Raw genomic sequence first — 19889 nt, 5'->3', positions numbered from 1 at the left:
AACAAGACTTTCTGTGTACCTGTTATGTGCTAGAAACAAGGTTTAAGTCCTCGCTAGGCACTTGCTGAGGCTAAAACCCCAAGCCTTGGTTTCCCCGTCAATGGCCCGCACATGGAGGTCCAAGTTACTGCTATGGCTGGCTCGGCACCTCCTCCTGCCTCCACTCACCTGAAGCCTCACCCCCACCTCCCTCAGCTGGGGTCATGCCCCCTCTTTGAACTGCTCAGCTTGTGGCTGCCTCTCTCTGCCTGCATGTACGGGCAGGCTTAGGATACCAGGCATTTCTGGGACCCCACAGAGCCTAGGCCAGGGACTTGCTAGTTTGGTTCTTGTTTAGCTAACACCCTCTCCTTCTATATTGGCTGGGTGGGAGTTGGGAAATGCCCAGGGCCATTTTCAAGTCAAAGTCAGAAGCACTTTGCTCACCCCATCCAGCCCTCAGTGCCCTGCTGAGAGCAAGGATTTTTTCCAGGCTCTAGTTTTGCCTCTAGGGAAATTGAGGCACAAGGCAGCAATGGGTGTCCTGCCTCAGCCCCTCTAGGTGAGGAACCTATTCCAGGTGTCCGGGTCTCTAAGCCAGAGAAGGGGGTGCGCACTACAACTCCCACTGATCCCCGGGCTCAGGGGGTGGCTCCAGCCCCTGGCGAAGGAACCGGGCCCACCAATGGGATCCCAGAGCGGAGCGGGGCGGGGCGGAGCTGCGGGGAGGCGGCCGGCGAGCGCCGCCGAGAGCCAGTAGCGCCGAGAGCGCTAGGTCCGGAGAGTCGCGTGGGCCGAGGGTCTCGGGGTGGGCGCCGCGGGACCTCGCCGGGCCATGGGTAAGCGCTCTGCGGCCCGGCCCGGAACGGGGCTCGGCGGCCCCGCTGGGAGGGCTCAGGTGTCGGCGCCGGGTCTCCTCCAGCCCTCGTGGCCGTCGGTGCGGCTTTGGGGGGCGGAGGGGGCCCTGGGGTGGGCTCCGGGACTAGGGCGCGGCGAGCGAGCCCGGCCCAAGGCGCCAGCGCCCGGCGCCCGGGGCGGGAGGGGTGAGGCTGGGTGTCTGCGCGCGCTCTTCGAAAAAAGGAAAGATAAAAAGTTTTGGCGGCCAGGGGCTTCCCGGGCATTTATCTCGAAACTCTTTTCGCCGTCTCTTGCCTGAAATTTACCAAGCCCCGTACGGTTCTGTCATCCCACTTCCTGCTGCGGTTTCAATCTCGAGCTGGTCTCAGCTAATTTGTTGTGACAGCTGTCAGCAGCAGTTTCTCTGCCTCCCGGCCCCCTCCCCCGCCCCCCGTGACATCCCCGTGGGTTCTCAGAAGCCGCCGGCGCCGTCGAGAAGAGGCGCCGGGCCGGGTGGGCGCGGGGGCGCTTTCCACTGCGGCCGCCGTTTCCTGAAAGGGACCGCGCGGGTTTTGAAGAACTTGCTCAATGCGCTTTGAAGAATCAACTGTTCCTCTTTCAGCCGAGGGGTGTGCCGATCGTTCGGCGGTTACCAGCCCGTACTTTTCTTTTCCCTTTTCTCGTTTCTTCTCTGGTCTCTCCCTTTTTGTCTCCTGTCCACCCTCCCCAGCCCCCGGCAGGAAAGAGGTAGCTTCCCTCTTTGCCCTCCTCTTCTTTCTTTTGTCCGTCCTCTTCTTTCCCCCCGGGTTTCCAGGAGGGACAGGGTGGCGGCCGGGGCGTGGAGGGGGAAGATAGCGCAGAAGCGCAGGCTGCGAATGTGCGAGGAGGAAGTGTTCGGCTTCGCGCTCAGCTCGAGCGTCGGGCGCAACCCGGGCGCCGCGTGTCGGTCCCTTCGTAGTGTCCAGGGGTCGCCGCCAGGCTGGGGTCGCGCCACTCTCCACGCCCCGCAGGTGCAGTGGGGCTTGCCGGGCGCAGGACCCCCGAAGGCTCGGCGGGTCCCGAGGCACTGCACTGGCCGGGCCCAGCGTCCCTTTGTTTAGGGAGTCTCGGGCTGGCGGGAAGAGGTCCTGCCAGGGCTTACAGGTGCCTCTTGCCCCCACCAGAGCCTCACTGTTGGGAACCGACGCAGCGTCGGGGTCTGTGCCTGCAGACGACGCTAAGATAGAGGAGGGGTGGGTGGCGGCTCCCAGCCACCGGAACAGAGTTCCAGAGTCCATTCCGGGCCCCGGGACCCACCTGGGGCCTAAAACTTGGCATGGCGGAGGTAGAAGGAACCTTGGAGAATCTGCCTCTACTGTTGGGTGACATCTTGGACAAGTCTTTTAATGTTTCCGAGCCTTGTTTCTGCAGAGGTGAAATGGGAATATAGGAAACAATCACAGAGGGAATTACTGTTACCATCAAATATTACCCAGAGTTGGTAGGGAGCGACGCTCAGGGGGAGGGGAGGTTTCAACCCCATCCTGGCATAGTACCTTTTAGGGCATCCCAGAGCTGGATAAAGAGGGAGAGGGAGCCCCAGGGGGGCTTGGGAGTTGGTAGTCTCACATTTGGTGCCCCCTGAGCCCCCTCCCTTTCTGTGCCCTTTCAAGGCCCTCATCTTGGCCAGAGTTGCTCCAAGATCTAACCCCTCTCCCTCCCGCAGCTGATGTGCTGAGGCTGCTGAGCTGTGGTGTGAGCTGCACTCTGCACCCCAGTGGGGAGAGGGTCCCATGTCCAGCTCCTCTGTCCTCATTGCTGGCTCCAGCGCAGCCCTTGGCAGGTCCCTCCTCCTCAAACAACCCACTGGAGCAAGCTCCACGCAGACTCCACCAGGCAGCCAGCTCTGGGCCACGGAATGGACTGGCTGCTTCAAAGACTGTCTTTGTTTCTGCTCCAGCTCAAGCTCGGAGAAACTTAAGCCAACAACCTCAGGCGAGGGGGTGGGGCAGTGTCTGCTAGTTGTTATTGAGGCTGCTGTTACCATTATTGTGGTAATTGACGCAGTGTTCCCAGTCAGTAACTTTTCATGAAAGGAAGTGTCACTTCCTTCCCATCACCAGGAGGTGAGTGGGGAGGGCCAGAGAAGGGGGAGGGTGTGAACCCCAGCAGGCCCGGTAAACACTAGGGCTGTTGTGGCCTTGGAATAGTCAAAGCCCCTCTCTGAGCATTAGGGGCGTGTAGGATCAAGTGTGCTCATCCTGCATCCACGGGGCTGATGTTTCCAGAGCACCTGCTGGTCGGGGAGTGAGGTACCCTGGGGGGTGAACAGGACAGGCAGGCTTCAGATCTTGCCAAGCTCAGCTGTGGTTTGTCGGGGAAGCCTCATTTCTGGCTTTCTTCTGCTTAGAACATTGTGCCCGTGGAGTCTAGCACGCTAGATGGGGAAACTGTGGTGCAGAAGCAGCGACTGACTTGGTAAAAGATGCATCTTTGTGGTGCCAGCGCCCCCTGCCCCATCTCTGCTCTTGCCCAACTCTCATCTGATGTCAGCCCACTGAGTGGCAGGGCAGGGGGGCAGGTTCACAGGGGCCCCTGGACTTCCCACCACCCAAGGCTGGGTGAGACATCTGCAGTTTGTCTTCAGTGACTCTTCCTCCGCTGGGCTCCCCAGACGCAGCACCTCCCCCTTCCCCCTTTGCACTACTCCCCCCACCCCTTCCCCAGGTGGGCTGCGCCCTGGCTAGGAGCTGGCCCCTGCTCTCAGGTCACAGGTGGCGCTTCTTAAAGGAATCTCGATAGGTGTCAACAATTTTGATACCTCCTTATAGTTATAACTTAGGAGTTATAATCTCCTTCCTCAAGATTATGGATTTAATACCCCTTATTCAAAGGTGATGGGGCCTTGAGGCCAGGGAAATTGATTTACTGGTGAGGGCTGTAGAAGCCCTGCCTCCCACTGCCCTCCCAGCTGCTCACCTTTCTGAAGGTGTGGCTTTTTGATGGGCCCCTCCCATCCCGGGGCATGGCTGCCTTAGGGGTCAATGGAGACCAGCACGTGTTAGCAGAGCAACAGGGCTAATGTGCCGGGAGCCTGCAGAGTCACTCAGGGAAAGCAAGCAAGTTTGCACCCTTTCAGCACAGATAGGGAACTTGGGGTATTCCTGTTCCCACTAAAAAAAAAAAAAAAACAAAAAACCTCTAAGCTGGGTGCAGTGGTGTGTGCCTGTGATCCCGTCTATTTGGGAGGCTGAGGTGCGAGGAGGGATTGAGCCCAGGAGTTTGAGTCAAGCCTGGGTAACATAGCAAGACCCCGTCTCAAAAAAAAATAAATAAAATAAAAAAAAAAATAAAACTCTAGATCTCAGGGTTCAGGGTTTCAGAGCAGTGAGACTGCTGTGGTTCTGAATCTTATCTCTGCCACTGGTAAGCTGTGTGACCTCAGGTGAGTTACTGAAGCTCTCTGAGCCTCAGGTATCACATCTATTAAAAGGGGGAAATAATACCTTCTGGGTGGCTGGGAAGATTTAATAAGGCAGTGTACAAGATGCCTAGTCCTAGACCGGCCAGAGCACTGCTTGGAGTTGGTGAAGTGAATCATGTAGAGAGGGAAGTAGGGAATGACTTGAGAATGTGTAGCCTGCCGGAGCATCTTCTGTTGGAATGAGGAACTGAGACTAACCTCTTTACTGCTGTAGTTTTAGGATCTGGGAGTTGAACTTGACTAGACACAAGCATGGAGTTGAACAGAAATCAGGCTGATACACAGGAAGGGCCTTTGGCAATCCTCTAGCCTAGCACCCTGCCACACGCACTTGTGCCTAGTGAGACACTGGTCACTGAGGCCCCAGGCTCATCTTCTGGTATAGCCACCTAGCCTCCCTTGGTCCTCTTCCCAGCAGTGAAATGAGGAAATCAGAGGGGGCTCGTGAAGTCTTACTGTTACCAGGGCTTTTCTAACACTATTATCTAACTGCACAAAACTCGAGAAACAAACTAGAAATAATCTCAACAGAAAAGGCACAGAGCTTTAAGAAGGAACTTCTGAGGACTGTGTAGGGGAACCTGAGTCATTGGAGACACGTGGTCCTGAAAGAAAGATGCAATATCCTAAAGGTGTTATTTCTCCTCAAAGTAGTTTCTAAACTTAAATGCAATCAAAACCCTAGTGGTGTTTCTTTTTTCTTTTCTTTCTTTTTTTTTTTAAGAGAATGTGACAAAAATATCCTAAAGTTCAGATGGAATATTTTAAAAAGAAGGGTACTATTGGGTGGCTTGCCCTCTGGATAGTAACTTGTTTTACAAAGCTACAAAAATTAAAACAGTGTGCACAGGTCCCAGCATTCCACAGTGGATGAAACAGAATAGAAAGTCCACAAATAGTCCCAGATGAGTTCCTTGTAAGCACTGAGATTGTGGGGAAAGTAACATTTCGAGTCATTGGGAGATGGAGTCGCTCAGTCAATGCAGGGACCACATAACCAATGGGGGGAAAAGGTGGTTAAGATCCCCATCATATCTTATGCCAGAATAGATTCCAGATGTGTAAAAAGTAAACAGTGGAACAGTCATCACCATTATCATCATTATTGTCTCCTGGATGGAAAAAGTCATGTCTGAATGACATTCTTGTGGAGAGCAGTTTTCTTTCTTTCATTGGATACACCTCCCTGGTTACAAATGGGACATCCACGGTGTTGGGCAGGGAGGGACGGACCTACACGCGCAAGCTCGAAGTGAGACAGGAACTCAGTGCCATCGCTGCAGCAGTCACGCAGAGGCCAGCGGGGTTCTCCTGCGTCTGAGCTGGAGGAGCCGGGAGACAGGGCCTCCCGCTTCATAAGCCCCTTCCCTGCGCTGCAGCACCGGGAGGGGGCCCAGCCCTGCTGTGCGTTGGGAGGTGTGAGAGCTGGGAGCTGGCAGACAGGGCAACGTGCCCAATGTCTATGGCAGTGGGTTTCAAACTTACTTTTCATAGTAGAACCCTTCTTGCAAATGAAGATTTAATAGAACCCTGATCTATAAATGGTCATGGGAAGGGAGGGATCAGGGCAGCCAGCAACAGGACAGAAGGCCCCAGAGAAAGAGGGAGAGGACTGTCCCTCTCACCCAGTTAAGGCTGCAGAAGCAGGAGCCCAAAGGCCTGCAGCCCAGAAGGCCCCGCCAGGACAGAGAGCTAGCCCTGGCTGGGTGAGAATGGAGGCCAAGTTCATTTGGGGACTCAGCTGGACACAGAGATAAAGAGTGTTTCCCTTTGTGGCTTAAGGTGACAGCTCTAATCCCTTTCCCATCTGGGGTTAAACAGCTTAGATTGTTGACCTCCTTTCCTGGTAACCTGAGTACCCAACTCCAGGAGATTTTCCCAAGTGTGGCCCAGGCAGAGCTCACAAACTCTGGAACCAAGCAGAAGGGACTAGGGATCCTCTGGCCCCATGGTTCTCGGCCTGGCTGGCCGCTGGGATCCCCTGGGAGCTTTAAACTCTGATGTCCCATGCAGGACCTTAAATCAGACTCTGGGTGGGGCCCAGGCATCAGTGTCTTTGAAATGCTTCTCCAGGTGATGCTAATGGGCCCTGCTCCAACTACCTTGCTTTTCTGAAGCCCAAGGGGAAGGGACTTGCCCAGGTCACATAGCAAGTTTGCAGGAGGGCTCCAGCGAGAAGCCCTGGTCACACGCAGACAAATGCAGAGTCCTTTGATGCTGAGGCCCTGAGCAGCAGGAGTTGAAGGAGGGAGGGTGTGCAAGCAGAGTGCAGCCTGCAGGAGGGAAGGAGAGGAGCCTGCTTCTTTGGACTCCTCAAGGCTTTGCAAATGTGGATCATAAGCACTGCAGCTGCTGGGCAGGCAGACTGTTTTGAATCCTGGTCGCCCAGGGAGGCAAGCAACTTTCTGGCTTCAGTTTCCTCCTCTTTAAAACAGGATCCCTCATGGGACTAAATGAGAGAACATACAGGCATATCTGGCTTGATTGTGCTTTGCATTTTTGCAAATTGAAGGTTTGTGGCAACACTGTGTTGAGCGAGTCTGTCTGCGCCATTTTCCCAACAGCATGTGCTCACTTCGTGTCTGTGTCACATTTTGGTAATTCTTGAAATATTTCACATTTTTCCATTATTATTATATCTGTTATGGTGATCTGTGATCAGTGACCTTTGATGATACTATTGTAGTTGGTTTCGGGCGCCATGAACCACACCCAAATAAGACAGCAAACTTGATTGATGGACATCATGTGTGCTCTAGGCCTCCCTGTTCCCTGTCACACAACAATATTGAAATTAGGCCAATGAATAACCCTACAATGGCCTCTAAATGTTCAAATGAAAGGTAGAGTCGCACATCTCTCACTCTAAACCAAAAGCTAAAAGTAAAAGTGGCAAAGCTTAGTGGAAGGAATGTTGAAAGCCCAGAAGGCTGAAAGCTGGGCCTCTTGGCCAGCTTGCCAAGTTGTGAATGCAAAAGAAAGCGCTTGAAGGAAATAAGAAAGTGCTACTTTAGTGAACACCTGAGTGAAAAGAAAGTGAGATGGTCTTATTGCTGATATGGGGAGAGTTGTAGTGGGATGGATAGATCAAACCAGCCACAACATTCCCTTAAGCCAAAGCCTAATCCAGAGCAAGGGGCTTAACTCTCTTTGTTCTGTGAAGGCTGAGAGAAGTGAGGAAGCTGCAGAGGAAAAGTTGGAAGTTAGCAGAGGTTGGTTATGAGGTTTAAGGAAGGAAAGAACTTTACACCTTGTACTGTAACATACAAGTATGCGGTGAAGGCAGGGGGGCAGTGACTTGTGCCTGTAATGCTGGCACTCTCAGAAGCTGAGGCGGGAGGATCGCTTGAGCTCAGAAGTTTGAGACCAGCCTGAGCAAGAGCCAGACCCTGTCTCTGCTAAAAATAGAAAAATTAGCTGGCCATCGTGGCCTGTACCTGTAGTCCCAGCTACTCAGGAGGCTGAGACAGGAGGATCACTTGAGCACAAGAGTTTGAGGTTACAGTGAACTACAATGACTACCCAATGCACTCTTCCTGGGTGACAGAGCAAGGCTGTCTCAAAAAACAAACAAAAAAACCAAGGTGAAGCAACAAGTACTGATACAGAAGCTATAGCAAGTTATCCAGGAGATTTAGCAAAGATCAGTGATGAATGTGGCTACACTAAACAACAGATTGTCAGTGTAGACAAAGCAGCTTTATATTGGAAGAAGATGCCATCTAGGACTTTCATGGCTAAAGTGAAGTCAATGCTTGGCTTCAAATATAGGCTGATGTTAGGGCAGCTGGTGACTTTAAGTTGAAGCCAGTGCTCATTTACCATTCCGAAAATCCTAAATCCCTTAAGAATTATGCTAGTTCTATTCTACCTATGCTCTATAAATGGAAAAACAAAGCCTGGAAGACAGCACATCTGTTTATAGCATGGTTTGCTGAACATTTTAAGCCCACTATTGAGACCTACTGATCAGAAAAAGATTCATTTCAAAATATTACTTCTCGTTGACAATGCACCTGGTCACTCAAGAGCTCTGACGGAGATATACAAGGAGATTAATGTTGTTTTCATGCCTCCTAACACAGCATCCATTTTGCAGCCCGTGGATCAAGGAGTACTTTCTACTTTCAAGCCTTATTATTTAAGAAATACGTTTTGTAAGGCGATAGTTGCCATAGACAGTGATTCCTCAGATGGATGTGGGCAAAGTTAGCTGAAAACCTGAAAAGGATTCACCATTCTAGATGCCACTAAGAACATTCGTGATTCATGGAAGGAGATCAAAATATCAATATTAACAGGAGTTTGGGGGAAGTTGGTTCTAGTCCTCATGTGTGACTTTGAGGTGTGCCAGACTTCGGTGGAGGAAGGCACTGCGAATGAGGCGGAAACAGCAAGAGAACTAGAATTAGAAGTAGAGCCTGAATTGCTGCAATCTCCTGATAAAACTTGAAAGGATGAGAAGTCCCTTCTTACACATTTCTTGAGATGGAATCTACTCCTGGTGAAGATGCTGTGAATATTGTTGAAATGACAACAAGGATTTACAATATTACCTAAACTTAGTTGATAAAGCAGTGGCAGGGTTTGAGAGGATTGGCTCCAATTTTGGAAGAGGTTGTACTGTGGATGAAACGCTATCAGACAGCGTCCTATGCTTCAGAGAAATTTTTCATGAAAGGAAGAGTCAATCAATGCAGCAAACTTCGTTTTCGTCTTATTTTTTTAAGCAATTGTCACAGCCACCCCAACCTTCAGCAGTCCCTACCCTGATGAGTCGGCAGCCATCAACATTGACATGAGACCCTCCATCAACAATAAGATTACAACTTGAAGGCTCAGATGATCGTTAGCATTTTTCAGCAATAAAGTAATTTTAAATTAAGGCATTATGCTGTTTTTGTAGACATGCTATTGTACACTTAATAGACCACAGTACAGTGTAAACATAGCTTTTATATGCACTGGGAAGCCAAAAAATTTGTGTGTGACTAGCTTTATTGTGATACTCGCATTATCATGGTTGTCTGGAACTGAACCCACAGTATCTCCAAGGTGTGCCTGTACGTGAAAGCCAGGGACACAGAGCCGAGGACCCACACAACACGAGAGAGCAGTTGCAGGCTTAGCAGCACTTGCCTGAACAACTATCAAAGGGGAGACCATCCAGTGGCCAAAGATCTAACACCACGTGCTTCTGGGTCATGTTGGTGTGGGTTTGTTCCCGAGGACATTGTCTTTCTGTCCGGGATAAAGGGGAAATCTCACAGATTCCCAGCAATAAGAACTTCCTGAGCTGGAGTGAACCAGGAGTATGGCACAGTCCATATTAGATTAACAAGAAGAAAACAGAACAGAAAGGGAGGTTGTCAAAAGAGGTGGGTTCCTGGTGTGGGATCAGCTGCCAGCCTGCCACGTGGCCTGAGGCAGTTTCCAATGGTTGTGTTTTTTGCAGTGGCAGAGGTGTTGCATTTTCGCAAACATCAGCACACGGGGGCCCTTAGTAACATAGAGCCCATGGTTCCTCCTGCCTCCAAGTAGGTCTGTCGTGAGCCTCGCTCATTCTGGCTTACTGGCGCCTACTGTGTGGGTGCTGGGAGGCCTCACTGAGCTATCAGAGGGCCAGGTGGGCAACAGGCAGTTCAGTCAGATGGCTGTGAATAGCTGAGGGTGACAAGAATGGCAGAGGCCACCCAGAGGAAGGGACTTATCAGCAGAGACCTGAAGGGTGACCAGGACGCTTGTAGGTGAGTGGAGCCAATGGCCTAATTAGGGGCAGTCAGAATTAGGCAGTCGCTCAGGGAAAAGTCAGATGTGTCACCAACAGGCACGTACTGTCTTCTTGGTCATTCCTGGAGGAAATCCTGTCCAAGCACCGCAGTGGTGCTCGGGGGCCCACAGACGGGAGCCTCAGCAGCTGCCCGGGGGAGGCTGAGCTGCTGTGAAACTCTGCGCCTGAACATGGGGCAGGCTCTGGGGACAGGGTTGCTCCAAGCACCACGGCCCAACCCTGCCCCCTTTGACTGACCCCAAGGCGGTTTAGGGCGTCCTTCAAAGACGTGGGGAGATGGCTGGAGTAGAGGAGAGAAAAGAGGCAGGTGTGGAGCAGGCGGGGCTGGGTTGGAGTGAGGGGAGAGGAGGGTCAGCAGGGGCGCTCATGGGAGCCCCTGTGTGTGTGTGTGTGTATAGGGACAGCCTGCGTGCAGACAGGGACACGCCCCTCCCCCCTGGCCAATTCCAATTGAGGGTGGGAGACCTCCCTGTTACCTGTTCTTCCCTACCTGTATCTCATGTGCTCTTTCTCCCCCCCCCTTCCCTCTCTCCTTGCAGCACCCCCTGTCAAAAGGAAAAGGAAACAGTCAGAGGAGGGTGACCTCCTAGACCCACCCACGTCCCCTAAACCCGATGGGGAGCAGAGCAGGAGCCAGAGCCCCATCCAGCTGGAGGTGAGTTGGTGACTCCCACGGGGGCTCTTCCCGGCCACCCTCACCTGTGCTCAGACTCCAGGTGAACCTGGAGACCCCCCCCAAGCTCTCAGGAGGGAAACTGCCCCTATACCGCACCCTGCCAGGCAGGTGGGGGGACTCACCCTTCACCCACAGTTTTTGTAGCAGAGCCCTTTTTCAGATGAAGATGACCTGGCACCTTGATCCATAAAACAGATAAAAGCACGAGTCTATGATGTAAAACTACATGTACATCCGTCCCTCCACATTTGTAATGTGGACGCAAAGTCGCTCGGTGAGCTCAGCAAGGCTATTTTGATGAGCGCAGAATCGGAAACGGGGGCTGCGGGTGGCATTTTTGGAGCACAGTCAGCCTCAGCTTCCATTTGCTTTGGTGGCGCAGTCTGGAGAAAATACACTGATTCACGTAGAAAAGTGGTTGCAAATGGTAATAGTCTTTGACAACTTGCCTGGAACTCAGAGGAAAGGACTAGAAGGGCGGACTCCGAGAGTAGCCGTAAGAGCCTGCCTTCTGAGGTCCGCACACAGCAGCCCCCGGCTCTCCTTCATGTTACAGTCGTAACACATGGATTTGTGTGTCGTTTATTATCAGAGGGTTTTAGTACCTTAAAAATGCTGAAATATTGTAGAAGATATTTACAACTAAATAAAGGTAAAAACACTGAAACTTGAGTCAGATATTTTTGGAACACATGGCTCTCTGCACTGTTCTAGGCCCAGATGGTCTATGTCCTTCTGGGAGCTGTGCATTCTCCAAGCAGGAGCCTATTTGGGCCAGGACATGGGCCTTGGGCCCTCAGCCCAGCTCAACCATACGCCACCGCCCCGAGCCACCTGCCTGATGAAGCTTCAGCAGGAATTGCCCCTCTGGGACTGGCAACCAGAAGTCCTGTGTACCTGACAGCAATGTGCCAGTAGCCACCCAGAGCTTCTACTCTGTAAATTCAGTACGGCAGGCTGGTGGATCAGAGGCAGCCACCAGGGCAGAGGCTCAGTGGACGCAGGCCCGGCAGAGCGGCCCCACAGCGCTAGACAGCTTCATTCTTTCAGCTTTCATCCCAGGGGCCCTGGGGACACAGACTCTGCCCTGCAGAAGTTCACAGTCTGGCAGGGGAGCTAAGACACAGATGTAACAAAACTAAGAGCAAGATGAAGAAGTGATCCTGGCCTGGAGAAGGCTGGGGACTGTTCCTGTGGCCGTCTCTGGCGCCAGCTGCTCTGGGCTGCCAGGCCTCTGGAGAGGTCCTGGACTCCAGCCCCCGTCTTTGGGCCGGGGCACCAAGAGCTGACGCCTGTGCCCTGTTGGACCCAGCAAGTCACTCCAGCCCAGAGCAGTGGGCTGGGTGCTCTTGGGGAGCCTGGGGTTGGGGCAGGCACCTTTTCCCCTCCCCACAGTGGGTGGTTTCCGCTTGTCCCCAGCCACCCACCGACTGGGGCCCATCCCAATGCCTCCCATTCTTTTCCCAGGACTCCCCCGAGGCAGGCGGGGAGCGGGAGGAGGAGCAGGCCTTCCTGGTCAGCCTCTACAAGTTCATGAAGGAGCGACACACGCCCATCGAGAGGGTGCCCCATCTCGGCTTCAAGCAGAGTGCGTCCCTGGGGTGCAGGCAGGGAGGGGGGCCCGGCAGGGGACCCCACCCAGGCAGGGCATTGGGCAGGCACCTCCACTCTGGGCGACCCTGGATGCTGCCAGCCTCCCAGGGTTGCAGATAGGATGCCCCCTCCATGCTCAGGGATGGGTGGAGCTGGATTCCATCCTCACTGGCGCCTGGGCTACTAGTGCACCAGGCCTGGCCTGCCTGTGCGTTGCAGTGGCCCTGCGTGGGTGTATGCTGTCTGCTCCTGCCCGCCAGAGCCACAGACTGACAGCAGGCCTGCCCCTCTCTCCTCCAGTTAACCTGTGGAAGATCTACAAGGCAGTGGAGAAGCTGGGGGCCTATGAGCTGGTAAGGAAGGCACCTCCGCATGGCACCCCAGGGTGAGCCCACCGAGCTATCTTTGCCTCTAGACAGAAGGGAGAAGCTGATCCCCATCCTGCCCCTGCCTACTGCAGGGAGGAGGAGGGGCCTGCCTCCCCGGTACTGTGCTGCCCAAAGCAGGTTTTCCTCCCTTCCCATCTGTTCTGCCCGCCCCGTGCTCGGAAAGCTGCTTGGGCTAGCAGTTGGGTGGCCCCGGGGAGAGGAGAACTGGCTGGTCGGCCGGCAGCCCCCTCCAACCTCCAGGCCTCTGCCAGAGAGGCTGCTGCAAAACGCAGGTCTTGCCTGGTCCCTGCGAGGCGGACCCAGAGCTATGAGGACCCCGCCGCCAGGGGGCGCCCGCCCGCCGCGCCCTCACATGGTGCCCTTGCAGGTGACTGGCCGCCGCCTCTGGAAGAACGTGTACGACGAGCTTGGGGGCAGCCCTGGCAGCACCAGCGCGGCCACCTGCACACGCCGCCACTATGAGAGGTACAGCCGGGTGGCCACCGCAAGCCCCGGGGGTACAGGACGCCTGGGTCTTCCCCTTCTGGCCTTGGCCCAGTGGGGGGATGCAGAGGAGGGGCAGGCTGTGTCCACCCCAGCCCCAGCCCGGGGCAGCGGGGCAGTGCTGTGCTCCATGCCCACCATGGCTTGGGACTGCGGGGCGGGCTGTATGCGGTCAGGGAGGGAGGGGGACCCAGAGGGGGTTAGAGGAGGCCTGCGGTCGGGGTGGGCCTGGCCTCCTGGCGACCTGCCTGCCCTGCTCCTCCCCAGGCTGGTCCTCCCATACGTGCGGCACCTGAAGGGGGAGGATGACAAGCCGCTGCCCCCCACCAAGCCCAGGAAACAATACAAGATGACCAAGGAGCAGCGGGCAGAGGATGGGGCCACTGAGAAGCCAAAGAAGGCCAAGGAGGAGCGGCGGGTGGACCAGGTGAGTGCCTGCCCTCGCTGTGGCTGCAGGGCTCCCTGCTTAGATACCCCGACCCTGCTCCGAGGGCAGGACCTCCAGGGGCTCCAGGTTCTCTGCAAACAGTTATGCAAGTGGGGTCTGGGCTCCAGCCCACACCCCAGCCACTAGGCCCCATGTCCTGATGCCAGACAGTGTCCACTCAGGACAGGGCACCTTTTGAAGATTTTGCACAGGAGCACTACAAGGGCTAGCAGGGGCCCTGGGCACTCCCAAGACCCTACTGTCTCCAGTGCCCAGGTCAGGATGTGTGGCTCACACCCAGGCCTGAGGCATGGCCTTTTCTCATTCTAGATGATGCCAGGAAAGACCAAAACAGATGTCATGGACCCAGCACCACTGCCCAGCCAGGAGCCCCCCAGGGACAGCACAGAACAGCTGGGCCCGACTTCTGGGCCCTCTCTGCCCCTCGTGGGTGCCAGCAGCTGCCCTGAGGCCTATAAGCGGCTCCTGTCCAGCTTCTACTGTAAAGGGACACATGGCATCATGTCACCACTGGCCAAAAAGAAGCTCCTGGCCCAGGTGAGCAAGGCAGAGGCCTTGCAGTGCCAGGAAGAAGGCTGTCGCCATGGGGCAGGTGGCCCCGACAGGGAGCCCCAGGCGTCCCCAGCTGTTCGTCCCCCAGAGAGTCCCCGGAGCCCAGGAGGGCTGGCCGAGAATTCCAGGCACCGGCTGACCCCTCAGGAGGGGTTGCAGGCCCCTGGCAGCAGCCTCAGGGAGGAGGCTCAGGCGGGCCCTTGCCCCTCGGCGCCCATCTTCACAGGCTGTTTCCACGCCTATCCCACCGAGGTGTTGAAGCCTGTCAGCCAGCACCCCCGGGACTTCTTCTCCAGCTTTAAAGATGGGGTGCTCTTGGGGCCTCCCAGCAAAGAGGAGGGACTGTCTGTCAAAGAGCCCCAGCTGGTGTGGGGCGGGGATGCCAACCGCCCCTCTGCATTCCACAAAGGCGGCTCCAGGAAGGGCAGCCTCTACCCCAAGCCCAAAGCCTGCTGGGTGTCCCCCATGGCCAAAGTCCCAGCCGAGAGCCCCGTGCCCCCACCCGCCTTCCCCAGCAGCCCAGGCTTCTGCAGCAAGCGCAGCCTGGAGGAGGAGGGTTTTGCCCATGGTGGCAAAAAACTGCGGGCAGTGTCTCCCTTTCTTAAGGAGGTGGATGCCAAGGAGTGTGGGGCCAAACCCACAGGGCCCGGCCTGGCTGTCTCTTGCCTGCTGCCAGCCCCGCAGGAGGCCTACAGGGGCACCATGCTGCGCTGCCCGCTGAACTTCGCCAGCACCCCAGACCCCTTAAAGGGCCAGGCCACGCTCCCTTTCAGCCCCCTGGTCATCCCAGCCTTCCCAGCCCACTTCCTGGCCACTACGGGCCCCTCACCCATGGCCACTGGGCTGATGCACCTGCCCCCTGCATCCTTCGACAGTGCCCTCCGCCACAGACTTTGCCCGGCTGCATCTGCCTGGCACACACCACCGGTCACAACTTACGCAGCGCCCCACTTCTTCCATCTCAACACCAAGCTGTAGGGCAGAGCGCGCAGCGCCGTGCTGCACTGTGCAGGGTCTGCCATGGCCTGGGATGAGCAGGTGCTGCCAGGGGCTCTGGGCTACAGCCCACTGACTGGGACACCTGGGCCGTGCCCCAGCCAGGCAGCCTGGCATAAACAAAGAGGAAGGCAGTGGGAACACTGGGTTTGTCTCAAGGGCGAGGAAGCAGCCCGAGCTGCTTGGGAAAGAACGGTGCAGGGTGGCAGTGCCCAGCCAGAGTCCCCAGAGCAGAGGCCAGGAGCTGGGTGGGCCACTCAGGGCATCCAGGGAGCCCATGGAAAATCCAATAAAAAGACACCAATGTGAATCTACCCCGCTGGAGGTGTGCATGGCGTGGACCTTTGCAAGGCAGGCAAGACGGAGGCAAGCTCGTGGGTGGGGCTGCCAGTGGGGGAGCGAAGGAGATGGACCTGGAGCCACCACCCCACTGAAGAGTGGGCCCAAAGCAAACCTCAGCCTCCTGCTCACATGGCAGCAGCTCTGACACTCGTCCTGTTCCTTCAACCTGCGTTCCTAGTTGAGCCTCCAGGCACTGCCTGTTGCCTTCCTCCTCGTGCACATGGGGGTCCAAGGCTCAGGGAGGGTAGGTGACTTCCCCAGGTTCCCTCAGCAGGTGAGGAGCAGGGCAGTGTGACTCCAATGTCCTGAGCTGAGCTGCAGGACCCCAGGGTGTCAAGAGGAGCCCTGTGGCTGTTATTTGCGCTCCAGGGGGGTGAAAGTGCGACCGGGAAGTCCGATTTGGTCTATCCTGGTGGTGGACGCAGACTCGTGGGTGGGAATAGCTGGGGGTTCCTGGGGGAAAGGGGAGTGAAGGGGCCCATCTCAGCCCCGGCATCGGCATTGGAACAAACTCCAGCAGGTCCAGTGGTGGCTGCTCCAGGAGGCGCACACAGAAACCGTGCAGCCTAATGCCTCCTTCCTGCGGGCTACGGATGGCAGCAGCCGCCTTCCAGACTGTCCCTTTCCTCCCTCCACAGGCAGCCTGTTCTCAGAGCAGCTTCACACTTGTTCCTGGGAAAGCAGGACCACCACTGGCCAAGCGGTATCCTATCGGATACCGGGGCTGCAGGCAGCCTTTGACTGAGCCACTGCAATCCACCCTGCTCTCTGGGGCCATGGCTACAGGGATGCTCTTGACCTTAGGCCACAGGAGGGGCAATCTAGTGTGACCTCCTTAGTTCATGGATGGGGAGGCCAATGCCACGGGCGGGAAGGGTCTTGCTTGCCCAGGGCCACCCTTCACGATGACAGAACCCAGGTCAGGGAACATGCAACATGCCTGGCACCAGGGAGTGGGTGGCCAGGGCAGGAAGGTCACCTGTCCAGCCTCTGCCTCCCCAGGAGCTGCCTGTGGAGGGTGAGCTCAGGCACAGGTGCCCTCCAAGTGAGAACACTGATGGGGTGGCCAGAGAGTAGTGGTCCCGCTGTCGGGAGCACCCTCAGCTCTGCAGGACGTCTCCAATTTCCTGTCTCCCTTCTGAGAGACGCCAAGATGCCAGCCCGGGATCTGTGTGACCAGCCCCGAGCTCCCGTCTCCCACACACAGCCATGTGCAGCCCATCTCTGAGCCTCTGGAGGCACCGTGGTTGACAAAGAATGGGGAGGGGGCTGAGTTCTGCCCACCTTCCAGGCAAACGCCCCGGGTGCTGGACCACAGGTCAATGAGTCACATCGCCTGGATAGAGGGGAAGTGAGAGCTACCTGTTGTGTGCAGGGACCTACCTGAGACAGGGCAGCGCCCCTGGATCCTCTTCATCTGCAAAGCAACATTGGTCTGTCCCTGGCACAAAGACGGGCAAGTGCCTGGGCTTAGGACTTGGGTGCAGAAGACTCAGGGCTGTGGTTGTGGCGCCCTCTGGAGGCTGGTCTGGAGAATGCACCTTCCCTGTGGGTGTCTGCGTCCCCGGCAGGTGGACTCTGGGCAGGACGCCGCAGAAGATGCTAGAGCTGAATGCAGGTCATGCTTCCTGGGAAACCTCACCCTGCAGCTCGGTGTGCCAGCTTTACATGATTCTCTCTTTCCCTCCTCACGATTCCCGGGGAAGGCCCTGTCCCCATTTACAGCACAGAACGGAGGAGTCCAGCCAGTGCTTCTGTTTCCTCAGTGAGCAGAGAGTGAGGATGGCGACAAGGGTTGAAGGTCTGGGGTGAGGGGAGAAGGGGAACAAGTGAGCTCACAGAATGGAGAAGGCCACAGCAGGGTGGTGCCCTGGGGGCCCTGGAAAGCAAGAGGCTGCACTCGAGGTCAGTGGCCCTGGTGTCGTGAGCCGAGGCAGCCAGCGGGGTGCAGCCCCGAGTGGGAGCTCGGCAGGAGAGTCTGGTGCAGCAGAGAGGCAGAGCCATGGCAACACAGGGCCATGGAATCGAAGCGGGGGGTGGAGGAGCCAAGGACAGGCAGTGGGACCAAGGGGCTGCTGGGAAATCAGAGATCTGGCTGAGGTCATCTCAGGTATTGGGCACGTTCACAGGACTGAGTGGAGGAAAGGAGGCCAGGACGTGGGGAGCCAGGGGATCACCACACATGAGGACAGCAGTCATGCTGGGCAAGCAGGTGGGCTAGGGCTAGGGTGGCAGGGAGCAGGGAGGAGGGGCGTGGGATGGAGGGACACGGGGTGCACAGCAAGGACATGATGCAAGGGCGGCAACAGGCTCTGGCAGCAAGGGGGCCCCACCTGCCTCCCTCAGGGCAGTGGAGAATGTGGCCACACTGGAGGGGGCTGCAGGGGCACAGTCTGGGGTGGGCACAGCCAAGGGCTGGCAGGGGAAGTGCCAGCGGGGCAGCCAGGAGCCCAGACAGGTGAGAGATGCCTGTGGCTCAGCAAAGATGTAAACTCAAGACCAGAGGCTGCCGACAGTGGCATAAAATGTTTAAATGTCTTTTGATATAGTTGCTGGCATTTAAAAATCAGATTTCACATTTAAAAATTTGAATATCAGGCTTCTCTTTAAAAACCAGAATTTGTGGTCACATGGGACCACTTCCTGGAGCTGAGCAGTGGCTGCTGCCCCTTGAACGGGGCCAACTGCCTGTTCACTGCAGTCTCTCCAGCCCTCCTCCCCAAGCCCGAGGGACCCGGCCACCCACCGCCTGCCACTGCTCAGACTCTAGGCTGCGACTTCCAGCTTCCGAGGCTCCTTCCCATCTTGGGGCTTCTTGGCTCCATGCCTAGGATTCCCACCACCTGCAGGGTCTTGCCACCCCTCCCTTGAGGAGGCAGCAGGTAAAGAGGAAAGATCACGAAGCTGGAAGCCAGAACACAGGCCCTGAGGCCTGGCTCCCCCATGGGGTCAGTGTATCAGAGAGGGTTCTCTGGCCTTTCACTTGCAAGCAACAGAAACAAACCCGACCCAGGCAGGGGAGAGCCTGAGCGACTCAGAACTGCAGGGAGAGCTGAACACCCAGACCACGGGGCTGGGGGGACAGAAGTACCTCTCTGGGGCACTGCCATTGGTGAGCTGGAGCCGGCTCCTCCAGGCCCAGAGAGCGGACTGCGGGCAGCTCTTCCCAGCTCCACATTCAATGATGCCTGCCGGGAACTTGAAGCCAAGGCAGGAATATCTACACCCTCTCAGAAATCAGCAAGGGCTATACCAAGGCTCCTCCCACCCTGAGCCAGTGGTTAATCACCTGCCGCGCACACCGCCACCTTCCTTCTGCCTGAGAGTCCAGCTTAAGGATGCACTTTCAGGAGAGAAGCTGATCCAAGGCCTGTGCTCACCTGTGTTCCCAAGGCCTGTTACCTAGAGGAAGTGTGTCTGCCAGGTGACCAAAACAGCAGCTGCCACACTGGTGACACCACGCACATACTCTTCTCTGGGCTTCCGTTTCCTCATCTGTGATATGGAAGTTGAGTCACTTCTACCTCAAGAGTCACAGGCATTTAGTGAAAGTGCTCTGTAAACTGAAGTTCTGATGCACGTGGGTTATCACCTCCTTCCCACCTGGAGTTCTGCTCAGCCGGCCTGACTGCCCCTGCCCTGCCTTTGCCTTATTGCTGTTAAAATCCCTGCCCTCCTGCCTGGCTCTGACTCAGAGTCACCCTGACTTTTGGATCCTGTCTGTGTCTGGGTCAGGAATGGCAAGTCAGTTCCCCCCAGGTAGCAACTCTGACCAAATAAATGATAGTGGTTGTCAGCAGCTTTGGGTTGACTCAGTGTGAAAGTGATGCAATTGATTAGTAATGTCTGTCAAGGCCAGGGGAAGGGAAGGGAAGCGGAGGCTCGCCTGCCACACAGTTTGCGTCTCCGTCTGTATGCATGATGATCTAACCATGCCTGATGATGGTCTGTCTACCGTGGGGCTGACCTCACTACCACATCTCAGCCACAGCTCCTGTGCAGAGCTGCCTGGCTGCCCTCCAGCATGAGCAAGGGGTGTGGAGGAGCAGGGCTTGGGCTGGGGAGTCAAGGCCTAGAAGCCTGGGTTGGACGTCACTTGCCTGAGAGCTATAGAGTTGGTGCCTGGGGAGTAATCAGGGAGGCAGCCTCTTGGGAGAAATCACATAGGCTGTCCAAAAAAGAAATGAAAAGAAAAGAAAAAGGTCTTTCCACAGTGGCTGGAAAAGAGGCACAGTCTAGGGTCCACACCAACAGAAGGGAGTGGAAGTGGAACAAGTCTGGTGTCATTTCAAGGGTGATTGCTGTGTTTTCGAAATGTGGCCCAAATTGCTGGTGGCCTG

At 56.1% G+C, this 19889-nt stretch overlaps 2 protein-coding genes across 2 annotated transcripts in view; one reads left to right on the top strand and one right to left on the bottom strand.

The window, feature by feature from the left end:
• SNRNP200 (small nuclear ribonucleoprotein U5 subunit 200) overlaps positions 1-18239 on the bottom strand; it is a 198884-nt gene extending 180645 nt beyond the window's left edge. Inside the window, exon 1 of the mRNA XM_069495088.1 lies at positions 18226-18239. The gene's annotated coding sequence lies outside the window, so the exon portion shown is untranslated. The remainder of the gene's footprint in view (positions 1-18225) is intronic.
• Positions 781-15225, top strand: ARID5A (AT-rich interaction domain 5A). The gene is made up of 7 exons (XM_069494490.1): positions 781-818; positions 10610-10725; positions 12214-12334; positions 12640-12692; positions 13096-13193; positions 13479-13638; positions 13969-15225. Exons 1-7 carry the CDS (start codon positions 815-817, stop codon positions 15187-15189), a joined length of 1773 nt encoding a protein of 590 aa, XP_069350591.1. The 5' UTR covers positions 781-814; the 3' UTR covers positions 15190-15225.
• Positions 18240-19889: the final 1650 nt, after the last annotated feature.

This window comes from Eulemur rufifrons, chromosome 19, assembly GCF_041146395.1.
Source record: "Eulemur rufifrons isolate Redbay chromosome 19, OSU_ERuf_1, whole genome shotgun sequence".
Taxonomy (NCBI): Eukaryota; Metazoa; Chordata; class Mammalia; order Primates; family Lemuridae; genus Eulemur; species Eulemur rufifrons.
This window is presented reverse-complemented; position numbering and strand designations above follow the sequence as displayed.

Bases quoted from the DNA above. Each gene is read 5' to 3' on its own strand.
- ARID5A (XM_069494490.1), top strand. The intron at 10,726-12,213 runs GTGAGTTGGTGA...TTCTTTTCCCAG, and splicing joins AGAGCCCCATCCAGCTGGAG to GACTCCCCCGAGGCAGGCGG. The intron at 13,639-13,968 runs GTGAGTGCCTGC...TTCTCATTCTAG, and splicing joins AGGAGCGGCGGGTGGACCAG to ATGATGCCAGGAAAGACCAA.